Raw genomic sequence first — 17313 nt, forward strand, 5'->3', positions numbered from 1 at the left:
TTAAAAATTTTTTTTTAAACGTTTATTTATTTTTGAGACAAAGAGAAACAGAGCATGAACAGGGGAGGGGCAGAGAGAGAGGGAGACACAGAACCGGAAGCAGGCTCCAGGCTCTGAGCCATCAGCCCAGAGCCTGACGCAGGGCTCGAACTCACGGACCGCGAGATCGTGACCTGAGCTGAAGTCGGACGCTTAACCGACTGAGCCACCCAGGCGCCCCAGGATGAATTTTTCTATTGTTAAGGGTGAAGAAGGCTCAGGTAGAAGAGATAAGGGTAAGAAAGGCTATCTTAAAGTAAATTAGAAAATATATATTGGGGTGTGTGTGTGTGTGTGTGTGTGTGTGTGTGTATTTACTTTAAGGGTAAGAAAGTCTATTTTAAAGTAAACTGGAAAATATATTTGTGTGTGTGTGTATTTACTTTAAAAATATTTAGAAGGATATGTCAAATGTAATACTTATGCTTCCTGAAGGAAAACATTATGGGTTACCTTTTTCTCTCTCTCTTTCTTTTTTATCTACACTTACTAACTTTTGTACAACAAAAACATGCACTACTTATATAATTTTACTTATTATTTTAAAAAATTTAAAAAGTATTTTTTAAAGTAAACAGATTCACAGTAGTATTAACAGAAAAATAAACCACATCTGGAACAGCTCGGAACAAAGTCTGAAGGATTTCTGGGCTCAATGCTAAGGAAAACAGCGAAGTTCCGGGGACCCACACCACTCTCCAAAACCCTAACTCCCTCCTCTCTGGACAGGATGCTCAAAGTGATTTATATACCATTTAACAAATTTTATCCTCTATACCACACAGTTCAGGCAAGAGAGAGCACGACTCACCACACAAAAACAGCATAGTCCCAGCACCTGCCGACTCTGCCAAGGAGACTGGTTTCTACCAACTTACCATGTAATTATGTCTAACACTTGCTTTACAATCCAGTTTATGGATTCTGGATGTTTAATAAACAGTTACTACTCAGTAACTACTAGGTAGTTACAACAATTAATTAATAATACCCGTACGCTATCAGGAGTCCATAATACTACCAGCTGGTCATGCTCTCCCGGTTGACATTATCATCTGGATCGGCCTCGCAGCTCAAAGAACATGCTTTTTTTTCCTTATGGCCCCTTCCCTAATGGGTACCTCAAATTGGGGTGCTCAGGCAGAATGCATGCAGGCAATATATATTTGCATTATCTGCTGTTCCTCCAAAGGGGAAAACCCCTTTTGTAATTACAGGCACACTTCCCTCAAGTGGAAAAATAAATCTATGTACATATGTGGATTTTTGCACAGCATATCAGAATTATACACTGCCAACCTTGCCTGCTAGTATGAGCTCAAAATTATCCCAAACCCCTGAGCTGCCTCATTCTTCTTTTCCTACACCAATTTTTTCCCGGCACTCATTGTACCCCTACGTCTCAACTCAAGGATGGGATGGTTTTAAGCAAGGAATTTCACTGCCCACTGAGATTCCATTAGGAATCCACTCCCACCAAGCCATGGACTGAGTATAAAAAGTGTTCTCGAGCCCTGAAGCCCCATCTCTTCATACTCACTGTTACTGGACTTAAGGTCGCGGTGGATGATGGGGACAATTGCCTCATCATGTAAATAGTTCATCCCTCTGGCAATCTGCACAGCCCAGTTCACCAGGATGTCCGGGGGAATCCTTTTCCCAGATAACACTCTATTCAAAGGCCCTCCACGTGCAAACTCCATGACCAAGCAGAGGTTGGGTTCCTTCAGACACACACCCCTAAGGGCAATGATGTTGGGGTGCTTCAGCATGGCAAAGAGCTTGGCCTCCTGGCGAACATTCTCTATGGTTTGGCTGATGTCCTCATCGGGGTCGTGGCGAGCTGCTTTCACGGCAACCTCATCCCCTATCCAGAAAGCACGATAGACCTTCCCAAAGCCCCCGATGCCAATAATCTCTTCCAGGGTTAGCTCCGCAAAATCAATCTCTAACACTGAGAAAGAAAAGAAAAAAAGAAGTCAAAAACATTCTGAAAACACCCTTGAATCACCCATTTACCTGGAGGGTTAACAGCAAGTTGTCTGTTCACTTGGCTTTTTTGTCTCCCCACTGTAAGGAAAACTCCAAAAGGGCAGGAAATGTTAACTTATTGCATTATTCTTAATGACTAGCACATAGCAGGCATTCAACAAATATTCATGTAATAATTTCTATTTGGGACATCATACAGAATGTCATACCAAGACAAACCATTTTAACTAAAGGGAACACAGAAGGAGATCGTTTTACTGTGTACTAGATGAGGAGAAGCGTACAACCCAGTGACAAGGCAGCCACACAACAACCAAACCACGGTGTGAAAAGAACCTTTATAGCAGTATAATCAGATCAGGAAAAACACCAACTCCCACTGCAGGACAAGGATTAAGAGGGTGAGTGGGAAAGGATTCTCAGGGAAAGCAACATTGGGAATGCACCCTAAAGAATGAGTCTGCTAGAGGGGAGCACCTGGCTGGCTCGGTCAGTAGAACATGCAACTCTTGACCTCGGGGTTATGAGTTTGAGCCCCATACTGGGTGTAGAGATCACTTAAAAATAAAATCTTAGAAAATGAGTGGGAGGGATCCCATCAGGCAGTGAAGATCAGGGGTGGGAGAAGGACAATCCAAGCAAAGGGAAGGTCACGAGCAAGAACATGGGGCATGAGAGTATATGGCATATTAAGAACTGTAGGGAGTCCAGTATGGCTGCATTAGATGCATTAGGATACAAAATGAGGCTCAAAGTGTTGTTGGGGTCACCTAGGCTGTGAAATGTTTTAAAAGTCATTCTGAGAGGCTTGAACTTCACACTGTGAATGATAGGACTAGCACATTTTTAAGTAGAGGAGTGCTTTTAGACTGGGACTTAGAAAGGACATCGACTCTGGCAGCCATGTGGACTATAACCTGGCGGATGGGGAGCCTACTGCAAAAGGTACCACTAAGGAGGCCACTGAAGTAAAACCCAGGCATGCAAACACCAAGGTCTGAATAGCAACAACAGTGAAGACAGAGAGTGTGCAGTAAACTGGGAGGATATTTTCAAAACGCGGTTCTACCAGGACCTGGTGACTAGGATATGTGGGAAAGGAGCCTCCCAGGAGACATCTTACTCCAGAAGTCACCTGCTCCACAGCTCTATCCTGATTCTCCCAGTACCACACCCAACCGATCATCTTCTTTCCAATGCAGAGTTTGAATCTAGGGAACCTGATTATATCTTCCGCTCTGTTTGGAAAGGCTTCCATGGATAGATAATAATAGCTATCAGTGATTATAAATCTTGAGCTAGATAAGGTGTTGCTATATGAGTAAAGTGCTATTTTATGTTTCTCTCATGAAAACCCTGTGCTGTGTCTTCTCAGTTTGTCTTTACCTGGCTGACTCATATTCAACCCTCAGGTCTCAACTTAAACAAAATCTCCTAAGGGAACTTTTCCTAACCCTTGCCTCAATGAGGTCAGGCCCCCATCAAACATATCCATAACAGTCTCTGTTTGGCAAGACTCAGCAAGGTTTAATTACTTGTTCAGTGCCTGCTGTCCTGCTAGATTGTGAGATTCACAAGGGCAGATTCTGTCTGCTTTACTCACCACTGTACTCATCCTGCTGAACACTCAGCAGGTAAGTGATAGTCAAGTAAAATGGGGGCAAAATCTAACTCAGTAGGGACTAAACCAAACTCAGACAGACCTGAAAAGTTGAAAAAAAAAATGCATTGGACCTCCTGAAACAGATAGAGAAAATAAGGTTGCTAAAAAACAAAACAAAACAAAAAAAAAAAACGAAGAAAACAAAGATACATTTCTGAACTTTTGGCAAGATCAGAAGAGGAAATGCCCACTGCTGTTCTCTTCCTTCCTCAGCCAGCTCCAGGATGCCTCCATCTTCCACTCAGATGCTGGCAGTCCTCAAACCTCTATTCTCCCTGAATTAGAGTATTCCTAGCCTATCTAGGGCTAACATTCATTTGTAGTTTACAATGCAACTGGCAGTCTGCACAAAGGAATACAAAAAGTTACACAGAAGGTATAGCCCATCTTGACCCAAAAGTTTCAGCTGTTCAAACTTTTCATCTCAATCTGGCACTCTTCTTGAAGAATCAATGGTGTGGCTGGTCCTGCAGACAAACAATCAACATCTGCTCTACAATTCTCTACATGATCTTTCAGAGGCCCGAAAGTTAAGAACTACATTTCCCAGACTCCCTTACCGCTACTGTTCTGCTTCTGCCAATTAGATGCACAAGATAGGGAAGGCAGAAGTGAGATGGACACCATATTCTTGCTTTTCTCCTGGCAAGCATGGCTGTGGAGAAGTAGGATTTTCCTGCATGTCAGTCATTAGCTCTGGGCAGATGGAGAAAGGAATGTTGTAAGGTCAAGTGGTTGCCTAATCTCTGGACAGTAACTACAAGAGGGTGTTCCTAAGATTGACAGCTTCAATGTCACCCCCTGATTCTGTATGTTTCTAATCAGAGAAGTGGTGGCTTGCCGGGTGGGCCAGGTCTGCAATGTTCTGAGAGTTGTTCCCACAGATCCAGCTAAGAGCCCCTTCTCCCTGCCCTTCCAACACTTCTGTAAGCACTCATTTTCCTGTGCTAACTCACTTTCTGCTTAAAATAGCTTAAATGTTTCTGGGTCCTAAAATGAATCCTGATTACTAATTCTTGTCTTATCTCATTTATATGAATGAGAAAAACATGGGTATATTAAGGGGCTGTTAGAAACTGTCTTGGAAAGGAGCGCCTGGGTGGCTCTGTGGGTTGAGTGTCCGACTCTTGATTTCGGCTCAGGTCACGATCCTAGGGTCATGGGATTGAGCTCTGCACAGAGCTCTATGCTGAGCGTGGAGTCTGCTTAAGATTCTTTCCCCACCCCACCCCCGTGCACCTCTCCCTGACTTGTGTTCTCACTCATACACACACTCTCTTTCTCTCTCCATCTCAAATAAAAGAAAAAAAAGAAAAAAGAAAAAGGAAACCCTCTTGGAGAAATATGTAAGTTATGTCAGGACTCTCCTTGGTCATGGAGGGAAGGAACATTCACTTTTCTTTTCTTTTTTTTTTTTTAAAGATTTTATTTTTAAGTAATCTCTACGCCCAATGTGGGGCTTGAATTCATGACCCTGAGATTGAGTCACAGGCTCTAATGAGCCAGCCAGGTGCCTCAAACATTCACTTTTTCTAACAGCTTCTACACTGATGAAAAGATATGTCTCTGTAACAAGTTGGCATTTACACATCTTATTTCCTCAACTGAATATCTGAATTTTCCTTAAGGGAATAAACCGTTCAGTATTTTGTTTTATACCCTCCCTTCTTTCCTCTGTTCTGAGGCATAGTTGTAAACACACAGGACGTGTTAAGTACTTATTTAAACGTACAAGGATTTAAAAGAAGGGATTCTGAATCAGGGTGCTGAAAGGACAGCTCCTCAAATGGCATTTCACAGAAGACGGAAAACCTCTGTGGGGAAGGGAAAGTGATAATCTCTCTCTGGTAGAACATAAACTCTCAGGTTCTTGCTAACTAGCTAAGGAAATAGTATGACCAGCCTTCAAGAAAAGTATAGAGCACAGCTTGCAAGCAGATAGAAGACAGAACAGGGAGGACTGGGGGGGAGGGTACTTTCTTTTCTTCTCCCTGTGAAGATTCCTTTGGGTAGGAACTAGACCTTCACTGCAGCTGAGAGAATGTGGGGCTCTCCTTTCCCCCTCCAGTCAAGACCTGGTTTTAAGTAAAAATCAGGTCAAGTCACATTCAGTACATTTTTCAGTTTCTGTGGATGGATATTTTCAGGAATATCAAGAACAAAACCTTATTTCTTTCGTTTTTGCAGTCAAGATGTTATTCTCTCTCAATTGTATTCTTGGAAACTAAATGTATAGGCACATTCTGGTGGGTTTGGGTGAGTGAATGGTACACACGTGACTCATTTAAAAATCCCAAGTATGCCTGAAAATACATTCTTATGTTTCTAGTAGATGTAAGAAAAAAATGTAAATTAGCAATAACCTTAATTTCTATCCTGCTTGAAAACAGACACAATCCTCCCGTAAAGAAACTGTTGTTGTTTTTTTTAAATAACCTAGGGCTATTTATCTCTCATGATGATAAATTTGGAACTGTACATTTTTCCTCTTTCGCTAAAAAAAAAAAAAAAGATGAATGAGTTCCTAGGTTATTTGTATTTGTCAGCTCCATGGAAAGCTAAACTTTCATATCTACATTGGTGGGGATAACTGCACTATGTAAATATTAGATGATTTCTAGTATCACTATTTTTTTTTAGTTTGTCACAAGGTTTGGTAATTTCCCCTCTTTTGTTTTGAATGAAGTTTGAAACAAAATTTTCAGTTTGAAAAGCAATATTTGAAACTAAAACTGAACATTATTACTTAACTAAGTGTCTGCTGTTCTTAATCTAATGTCACAATTCATGCCTCAAAGGAGAAATTCAAAAGGGTAACTGGGGAAAAGCTGTCAGTGGCTCAATTTTATTCCAAAGTCTTTGGAGACAAGGTTGCCAATCACCTTTATTTTCTGAGTGACACTAACTGAACTGGTGGACACAGGAGACCCATCAGAGCACCTGTTAGCAACTTCCCATGTTCATCTTTACCAAAGCACTGCACTGAAATGATGTATTTACATCACCAATCTCCCTCAGGCATGACTTACAAGCACCTCCGTATCTTATTATTTCTTTATCTCTTGGTATTTAACACAGTATCCATCTTTCACAAGGCACTCTAATTGGTTTTTGGATGAAATTAAAATTTCTGAATTATCAAGAATTAATCCCATTCAAGTTCAGAACTCATGGTGAGACTAAATAAAATAAGTTACCAGGACCTTCAAAAATCATGTTCTTCAAGTCAGTTCTTTTAAGAAGCACAAAGTACTCCCTACTTTCTCATCATCTGAATTCTACATACAGGAATCTAGTCTACCCAAGGTAACTTTTGTTACATTAAAGATTAAGTCCTGGCTCTGTGCTGTCAGTTCAGAGCCTGGAGCTTGCTTAGGATTCTGTCTCCCTCTCTCTCTCCCTCCCGCACTCACGCTCTGTCTCTATCAAAAAATGAAGAAAGGATAAAAAAATTTTTTTTTAAAATTAAGTCCTGGGCACCTAATGGAGGAGCTGCTAATGTAGCACACTGTGGACACATCTGGTGTTCTGCAGATGAGTTCTTCCAGCCCAAGTCATATTCACTCTTGACTGCTCGACAGCTGGAAGTACAGACATTAAAGAAACCGAGTCCCTGCTCAGGAGCCTCACATAGCTCTCCTACTCTGACATTAGCTGTAAAAAAAAAAAAAAATCACAAGAAGTCACCCACAAAGAAACTCACAATTTGACTTCTGTTTAAAACTACACTGTGTCTAATATGCCAGGCCGTTCTTCCAATATCTCTTCCAATATGTGACCATGTTCACCTTCAACACTATTTCAGACCCGTATGCTAGGACCCTTAGCCTACACCTTCCCAGTACTACAGGCAAAAAGATTTAACACTCAGAAACAATTTAAAGTCATTTGTCCCCTCCAGGCTTTATATAGATCAAATTGTAGAAACACGAAGTTTTAAATTGAATGAGAGGGAGATAAAAACAAAGGGAACTAAGGATTTGAACATCAATTTGATAGTCAAAACACCAATAAAAAAGGAGAACAGAAAAATAAGGAAAGAGGTTGTGACTTTCATATTAAGTGATGGTATTTTATAAACATCTTAAATAAAGTAACACAATTCTTCAGGTGAAAATAAGTTATAGGACCAGAAAGATAAATGGTTTGTTTCAGAAAGATAAATGTTACAAATGAAATTTAAAAATTCAATGCCTGAAGTTGGCCCTGGGAATGATTTTTTTAATTGACTAAAATGCAAAGTATACAAAATCTGGAATAAACAATAATAAATATGTATTAACAAAACCTGTATTAGCAAGAAAGAAATTAAGAGAACCCTCAAATATAAAACAGTGTAAACTGCACAGAAGATATTTACATCTTTCTTCTAAAACCACCTAGCAGAACTGATTAAGGGATTCTAATGGCAATTTAACTCCTTTAAAACAAAACAAAACAAAACAAAACAGGGAATTTTATAGCAGGGTGTGGAACAGGGGGCTCCTGGGAAACTGATGAAAACCAGGACACTGGAAGAAAGGCCCTGGGAGGGACCCGTGGGCATGGTCCGCTTGAGATTTGGCAAATACCAAATATAGGCAAGGATCTAGGATGAGAAGAAAGGAGAAATGTATTATGTGAACAGCCTGGGTGTCAAGAGACTGGGATTTAGCCACTCTCAAGGGGGAAGATCTTTTTCCCTCTCTAATCATTTCTCACCCCATCACCTGCTTCTCCACACACTAGACCCTGCTCAGTGAGACTCCTAAAGGTACAACTTCTGAGATACATGATTGCGATCCAAGAAATAGACAAGACGTTTCAAAGACACTTCCGACCCGAGTTCACGCAGGCTTCCGGGACTTGAGAGCCGGCCCAGCCAGCCCTGTGGGAGACACCCCCATCTGCTCCCTAGCAAATGCCTTGAAGGGGCGGGGACAGGCGGCAGAAGAGGTCAGGAAGGTCCCTGACTTGGGGACTAAGGTTAGGACAGAAACTACCAGCTGGCCTGAAATCCTTCCACAGTTGGGGGGAGCGGGGAGTGGGAAATGGGGAGATTCTCACGCTGGGGCTTCAGGAGGTGGAAAGCAGACGCTGCCGCTGAGGTGGTCAGATGAAGGTTAAGGAGCCCGAGCGCCTGAGGTTCCAGGCAAGGCCTGCGGCATCTCTACCTTACCCATCGCACCCACCAAAGCCCCTACAGCGCGAGCGCGCGCGCACACACCCACCCGCGGGTCAATCATTCCCCACCCGTTACGAGACCACCCCTAGGCCTCCAGCCCCCGCTCCCCGTCCGGCCCCGCGGCCCCGCCTTCGCCTTACACTGAATGGGCGGGTAGCAACTGGGGTCCTCGCCGCCGTGCTGGCAACGACTGGAGAAGGCGCTGCGCGGGGTCACGTAGTTGCTGGGGAAGATGCCCACCCGCTGGTTCAGCTGCCCGGTCCACCAGCCCTCGTCGCCGGACACCTGCGAGTCCTTGGACAGCACCTCCACCACGTCGCCCAGCCGCAGGGTCAGCTCGTCCTCGCCTGCAGCCTCGTACTCGAACACCGCCGTCCAGTAGGGCAGCGGTGCTTCGGAACCCAGCTCCCCGGGGGCCGCCGCCGCCTCCTCCTCCTCTTCCTCCTCCTCCTCGGCCGCGGCCCCCGCTCCATCCTCCCCCGGCGGGGCGGCAGCGGCGGCGCTCGCCAGGCAGCCGAGAAGCGCTCTGGAGGGCTCCATGGAGCGGCCGATCCATAGGGTGCGGGGCTGCCGCCGCCCGCAGGAACCGCCGCCGCCTATTGTTCATGCGGCTCCGCAGAGCTGGGGGGACCCCCCTCCCCCGACGGCGGCCGCAGGTAGGGCCCGGGCTGGCGGGGCGGGGAGAGCCGGCTCGCTGGGGCTGGCGCGGAGCGGCGACAAGTGCGCCGAGCGCGAGTGCTCACCGTGGCATGGGGGCGCGGCGGGCCCGAGCCCCCGCCTTCGCGCTCGCCCCCCCGGGGCGGCCTGGCCACCTCCGCCGCGGGTACCTGCTCGCGCAGCCGGTGCCCGCCACCGCCCGCTGGCCGCCGCTCCCCTTTCCGCGCCGCGCCCCGCCCCCAGCGCCGCCCGCACGCCCGGGACCACCTGACGCGGACCTGGCTCCGCCCCAGCCCTGCGGACCCGAAGGGGCGGGGCCGCCCGGCACCGGACCCACCCCCCACACGCCAACCCGCCCTCCCATTGGCCGCGGCCGACCGTCCGCAGGTTCCTCCCGCCTGCCACCCGCCCGCCCCTCTCCACCCCCGGCGCCTACGTGTCCCTCCCCCGAGGCCCCGCCCCCTTTTGCGGGCTCTCATTCTCACCCCCAGGTCGACCCATTTCCCTCTCCCATTGGCCCGCGGCGGCTCCAACCATTGGTCCGCGCTACCTGTCCATTTCTTGCGAGAGTTCAACACCTCCTGGCTGGAGGAGGCTGCGGCCTCATTGGGTGCATGCGGAGGGATGGGTGGACCCAGAAAGGTAAGGCCGAGCCTCCATTCAGACCAAAAAGGCTGTGGGAGGCTGCGCCCTTTGTTTGCTTGCGTAGGGCAGTGGCCCCGTTGGCCAGCACCTGTGCTCTTGATCCTAAAGTGAGATTTTGAGAGGGAGCAGAGGAAGAGAGCTGGGTTGTACCTCCCCCGCCAGAGCCCTTTCTTCTCTAGCTCCCTCCTGCAGTTGGGTTCTCCCCGCTCTTGGATGTGCGTCTGCCCCTGTCCAACCAGGTGGATCAGCTTCCGCTCCCAGCCCCACTCCCACCCAGGAAACCTTTAATCTCTATAAGGCCTTTAGGCCCATTGGAACGTTCTTTAGAAGCACTCTTAAAACTACAGTTCCCGCCCTTTTCACACAGTTCCCGCCTTTGTAAGAGATTCCAATCTTTTTAGACTTGGCACTTTTTAGAATTCAGAGAGAATGAATGAGAGACCACCTTACTGGGGCTTCAAACTGAGGCCGGAAAGCTCAGTTTGAAAACTATCCGTGAAGAGAGGGCTTGGCCTCTCTGAAGAGACTCGGTTTTTCTACTTTTGCTCGAATGAATTGCACCTCAGGTCATGCTGATCTCTAGAAATCAGATTAAGAACCAAAGTAGAATATACACACGGACCAATGCTACAGTTCATGATCAAGGACCAACCTTTTCCTACATCTTTTTCTTATCCTCCATTTCTCAAACATTAGGAAAGAATGAGGTAAGTGGCCCCGAATACTTCCTCTTTGTTGTAATCCTATCATAGTAATGTAGATTTCCAAGGAGAAAGTTTTCTGACATTTCAAAACAAGTTAGCGCTAAAAGGTCCAGCCCAATCTCTACCAAACCGTGTACCCTTTTCCCTGATCAGTGGCACGAGTAAATACAATTTGCTTGGCAAGAGTTGGTGCTTCATTGAGTATTTTCCGTTTAGTTTTAGGTGGAGGTTGATTGTTAGACGAGCTGGAGACAGTGGAACAATCAATCTGTAAAGGTAATCAAGGCCGGCATCTTCAGCCCTGTCCCAACTAGCTGCATGATCGTGGGCAAGTACTTAACACTGTAGTTCAGCCTGCTCATCCTTTAAGTGAGGGGGACCAACTGGAAGATCTGTGTTCTTGTAGGCCCCACATTCTGTAGTTTTCATAAAAGTATGGCTACACTGTATACCTAGGCATCCCACACACTGGAAGTCTTGGAACTTCTGAAGAGCATCCAGGGTAGGTCTTGAGGAAGGACTTCTGAGGAAACACCATAAAACAATGTTCAGATTCTTACCCGAACATCGAACTGGAAAAGATATGGATGAGTCCTTGAGTAAATTCGCTGGGTTTTGTTCAACCTCGAACAAACTATTCCACCTTCAAGCAGAAGAGCAGGAAAGTGGGGGCGGGGGGGGGGGGTAGATGTATTCGGTTTTAAAAAAAAAGACCATAAGAAAAAAGATTTTTCTTGATCATCTTGGAGGGAAAATAAATTTTTCCTAGACACACACACAGAGAAATAGAAACAGAAACAACTAGGAAGATAGAAAGCCGTCAGTGGTAGATGTCTTTCGAGTAGTAGGATTTTTGACGTGGTTTTGGAGTGGTGGGCATCCGGAGCTGACGGCCAAGAAAGAACTCTTGAGACATCTTTGGTGCAAAAAGGTGATTTCATTAAAGCACGGGGACAGGACCCGGGGGCAGAAAGAGCTGCACTGGGGTTCTGATGGGTGACTGATTATATACCTTCAGGCTGGGAGGGGGTTAGGGATAGTGAAAGTCTAAGGAATTTTGGATGCAAGGTTTCCAGGACTTTGAGGGGGCTAGCTGTTGTTAGGAAAATGTTATTTATTATTGTCTAATAAAACTTTAGTCATGAGACCCTTAAGATATATATCAGTGAGGCATATGCTTGGAGGATGATTGCCAACATATATCTTGAGGGCGGCAGTAAAGATAAAGGAAGTTGCCAAAGGAATTTTTATATGTCAAAGTAGACTTACAGGATTCTGGGGGATGAGGATCACGTTAAGCTAAGATTCCCTTTTGCCCTTAGCAAAGTGTCATCATCGAGGCAGCTGAGCTCCTAGAGGGAGATCACTCTGCCTGTCTCAAGGACTTGTCAATGGGCTGTAAGCGGTAAGGGAATTTAATTTTTCATTTGCCTGTTTCCTACATCATTATGAGTGATTGGGCAATTTTTATTGTCATTTTGTTGATTGGTAATTTTATATGTTTTACTGTAGCTTTTTTGATCTCCACTCTTCTCCCCCACCCCCACCCAGAGAAGAGGAAAAAAAGATCCTTGATCCCTCTCAGTAGGAAAAGTCTAACTCCTTATATAATTTAAATCTTTAATACATAGCATGTGTTTAGGACTTCATGAAGAGTCATTCATCAAACATTTCAAGAAGTCATTCAGTAAATATTTGTCCAATGGATAAGTGCTAGAAATTCAAATGAGGGAAGATCCTTTGGGTTCAAGTTGTGGAGCAGGGTTTCATGGAAGACGTGGAACTAAAGCCAGTCCTGGAGGGGTAGAGGGTGGAGCAGGGAAGAACCCACACCCAGGAAAAACAGGAGAGTAAGGGCACAGCCACAGAGGCGGGAATGGAATGAGTAGGCTCGTCTGAATGGAATAAAGGATGAGAAGGAACTGAAAATAGGTTGAGACCAGATTCTAGAGAAACTTGTAATTGCTTAAATCATACTAATAATTATTTAGTTGATTATTTGTAATTATTTAATGTCCAGTTTGTTCACCATCAGGATAGAAACCCGTCTGTCTGGTTCTCTACAGTTTGCCCGGCACCTCAAGAGTGCCTAGCACATAACTGGCTCTCAGTACCTATTTGTGACTGAATGGCTACCTTGAATACCAAGCTAAGAAGCCTGGCTTCTGTTTAGCAATTAAAAGGCTATCACTGAAAGCTTTTGCACAGAGCTGTGAGGTGATGAAATGTCTCTGTCACCTAGGACCAAGAGATGAGGAATGCGTAAGGAGGTGCTTAAGGTGGGCACTGAAGGATGTATGCAGCTTGATAACGGAGACTAGAAAGCGTGGACGAGGAAATCAATGTAATAGCAGCGGCACAAAATACCAGCCTGCAAAGAGGAGAGAGTGCAGAAAGGGAGTTGTGGGAAGTGTAATTGACCAACTAAAAAACGGGCAGATGGCAAAAGACTTTGAAAGCCGGGTGGAATTACCAAGATTTTACCATTGTTAAGTTGAGGAGAGGTTGACAAATATCACCCAGAAAAGGACCATTTTCTCCACCATACTGAAAAGTATAGCATAAAGCGGGGAGACAATAATAGCGATCAGCAATGCAAGTTGGCACCAGACTTCTGTCAGATCATGATTTATCCTAGCTCTGTTCATTAAAAACTGTGTGACTTTGGGCAAGGTGCCTGTCTGAGCCTCAGTTTCCTCATTGTTAATTAGGTATAACAATAGAAACTCCTTTTTCTAGAAGCTTATAGGATTAAATGAGACCAATCATACAAAAGCTCTCAGCATGCTGCTTAGCGCCCCCTAAATATTCAGCATGTTTACTTCCTTCTTTGCTCCACTCATCACCCTCAGAAACAGCCTTTCATCACACCCAAGGAAACTGCAAAGGCTTCCTGACTGGGAGTTCAACTATGGTTTTTCCGTCTAAAAAAGAGAAGGGAGGCAAAAGGAAGGAGAAGAGAGAAGGGAGGAAGGATGGGAGAAAAGAAGGAAGGGAGGAGGGATGGAGGTAGGGAGTAAACAGAAGGGGAAAAAAAGCAGACTGATGGTTAAGTCTGGGGCCTTGGACTCTGACAGAATCCATACTCACTGTTTGCCATTCGGCAAGTTAATCTCCCAGTGTTGCAGATCCCTCTTTAGGAAAATGGGGATGATAATACTTCTCTCGGGGCACCTGGGTGGCTCTATACGTTGAGCGTCTGACTCTTGATTTCAGCTCAGGTCATGATTTCACAGTTTGTGGGACTGAGCCCCACAATCTGTGCTGTCTGTGGTGACAGCGCAGAGCCTGCTTGGGATTCTCTCTCTTCCTCTCTCTTTCTGCCCCTCCACCTGCACTCTCTTCTCTCTCAAAAAAAAAAAAAAAAAAAAAAAAATTAAAAAACATAAGATGTACTTATTTGCTGATCAAAGAAGTATGTTATTATAAATGATTATGAAAACATTTAATGATGTGGAAATGTGCTTAATATTATGATAAATGAAAAATGAGTGAAAAAAACCCCTTTATACTGTTAAAAACATGACAGCAGACCCCAAATGGAGTCACTTATGCTAAGCCCTGTGTCACCAAGTTGAGACTTATTTACAGTTTCGGCCTCTCCCAGAAATGGAGTCTTAATCTGGTCAATGCGAATCACCCAGTCAGCACTCGTGAGGTCATCTGCCTGATAGACACTGGCCATGCCCTAAAGGAAAGTGATTTTGCTATAACCAATCCACTTGTTGTCCAATTAACTTCCTTGTTTCTGCTTCTTCCACCTGTAAAAGTCTTCCGTTTTGCACAGCTCCCGAGAGCTCCTTTCTGTCTGCGAGGTGGGATGCTACCCAATTCGTGAATCGTTGGATAAAGCCAATAAGATCTGTAAAACCTACTCGGGTTGAATTTTGTTTTTTAACAATACAACATGATCACAGATGTGTGTGTGCGCGTGTGCATTTGCATAGCATCACCATCTTCTTAGTTATTTCTGAGCTGCGTGGTGGGATGTGGGTAACTGGTATTGCCTTCACTTTGCTTTTCTTTATTTTCCAGGCAGCCAAAATAACCATGTAACACTTTTGTAATTAGAATAAAGACCCACAAAATCTTTTTTTTTTTTTTTTGTAATCTGAAGTAAATTTCAAGCCAAAAGCACTATTGTTAGTTGGAGAGAGGGTACAGGAGGGGAAAAACTAGAACCCAAGGATGACTGTAATAATGATGTTAATAACAACAGTGACAATGGCTACTATGAATTTAGGGCTGACTGTGTGCCATGCACTGTTCACAATCTGTTTTATTTGTCAGAGTCTTTAACGGCTGTTTCAAGCAAACAAAAAGGTCCTAGAATATAAACAGTCCAGTACTTCCCTAGCCTTCCTACCTCCTGGAGGGAACATTCTTGGTTATGTGCAAACAGGTACGTGGCTACTTACTTTTAGAACTAATTTAGGATAGCTATGGCCTCACCTAACACTGGCATAGACTTCTTTTGTTTTACAGCTTTTCAGCTTGTTCTTTAAATCACACTGGTGACAAAGATTTGGCTGAAATTTCCACTCTCCGTTTTGCTTTTGAGATTTATGCCGTCTTATCTAAAAAAAAAAAAAGAAATCCATTTAATGATTTCTGTTGTTATTGAAACAAACCGGAGAGATGTGATGAATGAGCAGCTCTCACAATTGTCCATGAAAAATGTATTTTACGACAGGCGGGCTGTTTAGTCACAGGCTTGGCACAGCAACACCCTCTTAGAGACGGTGGTAGACAACTGTGCCACCGTGTGGTATTGAGGGGTATGGAGGCAAATTTTTTCTTTTTCTTTTTTTTAATGACTTTAATACTTTTACACTTTAAGTGCGGAAAGTAACCTTACTGGCCACTGGGTGGAGCTCTCTCTATTTGTTGTGGAAACTAAGACCCAGACAAGTGTTCTCCACCTGGGCTTGAAGGCTTGAACCCAAATCTTCAGACCCTCTTCAGACCCTTTCTTGCCAAACAGCTACTTCCAGTTCTAGATGTTCACCCAAGGATGTCTTCATGTCAACTTCGGGGAAGTTCAGAGCCATCTAGTGCTGACTCAGTCTTACATCCAAGGAAACCAAAGCCTAGAGAGGCTAAATGACTTGCTAAAGGATCCACAGCTAATGTTGTGTCCCTTGTTTATTATTCCATTCACTCATTTACTCACCAAATATTTAGACATGTGTCTTCTATGTGTCAGGTGCTGTTCAAGGCACTGGAGATACAATAGTGAGCAAAATAGACAAAAATCCCTTCATACATCTTATCTTCTAACGGGGGAAACAGACAAACAAGATAAACAAGCAAAATACATAATATATAGTATTAAAGAGGAATCAATGCTGAGAAGAAGAAAAGGTGGGGTGGGGAGTGGGGGGAGAGGGGTCACGTTTCAGAGTGACCAGACTAGGTCACTTTCACAAGGTGACTTTTGAAATAAAGATCTGAAGGAACTGAGAAAACCAGCCATACTGATATGGGAGGAGAACATTCAGGCAGAGGAAACAACCTAGCAGGAGTGAGAATTTCAGGCTAGGAGGAGGTAGGAGATAGGGGTCATGGGGGAGCCAGATCATGTGGGACTTTCAGGTCAAAGAAGGACCTGGGCTTTTACTTTGACATGGGAGCCACTTGGGGGTTTTCAGCAGAGGAGTGGTGTGGTCTGACTCAGGACAGAAGCACCAGGGCTTCCAGGCTCACAGTGGGCTGCAGAAAACAAGGGCAGAGACAGACAAGGAGGCTCATCAGTGATCCTGGCAAGTGATTACGGCAGGTTGGGACAAGGGAGGTGACAGTGGTATGGTAAAAGGTGGCCCCACACTAACCAAAGAGGCAGTGTCCCCAACCCCTGACCCTCTCCTTTTCCTGCCACATGAGATTCTTTTATTAAAAAGCTCAAAGGAGGGGTGCCTGGGTGGCGCGGTCGATTAAGCGTCCAACTTCGGCTCAGGTCATGATCTCGCAGTTTGTGAGTTCAAGCCCCATGTCAGGCTCTGTGCTGACAGCTGGGACAGAGCCTGGAGCCTGCTTTCGATTCTGTGTCTGCCCCCTCTCTCTGCCCTGCCCCAGCTCATTCTCTGTCTCTCAAAAATGAATAAACGTGGAAAAATTAAAAAAAAAAAAAAACTCAAAGAAAAAAAAAAGAAGGTGGCCCCAATTTTAAAATCAACCTAGCTTTGCTGATGGGTCAGAAGGGGTATGAAAGAGGAATCAAGGAAGACACCAAGGGGTCTTGGGCCTGAGAAGATAGGAGCATAGCATTGTCATTACTGGAGATTGGGAGCAGCACCTCAGCAGTGTGCTGTTAGACCTAACGAGTGTGAGGTCACTACTCCATACCCCAGGGGACAGGTCAGGTGGGCAGTCCATTACATATGTCTGGAGTTCGGCCAAGGATCATTAAATGGTAACAGTCACTCAATAAAAACATCACTTCCATAAGG

The 17313-nt window shown here is 44.9% G+C and overlaps 1 protein-coding gene across 2 annotated transcripts in view; it reads right to left on the reverse strand.

The window, feature by feature from the left end:
* The window catches only part of MAP3K9 (mitogen-activated protein kinase kinase kinase 9), a 79897-nt gene extending 70150 nt beyond the window's left edge, over positions 1-9747 (reverse strand). Inside the window, exons 1-2 of one of the 2 annotated variants that reach the window (XM_027066057.2) lie at positions 8999-9747; positions 1580-1993 (exon numbers count right to left, since the gene is read on the reverse strand). In XM_027066057.2, coding sequence (XP_026921858.1) covers positions 1580-1993; positions 8999-9398 — 814 coding nt within the window. In that variant the 5' untranslated portion in view covers positions 9399-9747. The remainder of the gene's footprint in view (positions 1-1579; positions 1994-8998) is intronic. The other variant, XM_027066058.2, reaches the window with a different exon arrangement.
* Positions 9748-17313: the final 7566 nt, after the last annotated feature.

The sequence above is a fragment of the Acinonyx jubatus genome, chromosome B3 (genome assembly GCF_027475565.1).
Source record: "Acinonyx jubatus isolate Ajub_Pintada_27869175 chromosome B3, VMU_Ajub_asm_v1.0, whole genome shotgun sequence".
Classification (NCBI taxonomy): Eukaryota; Metazoa; Chordata; class Mammalia; order Carnivora; family Felidae; genus Acinonyx; species Acinonyx jubatus.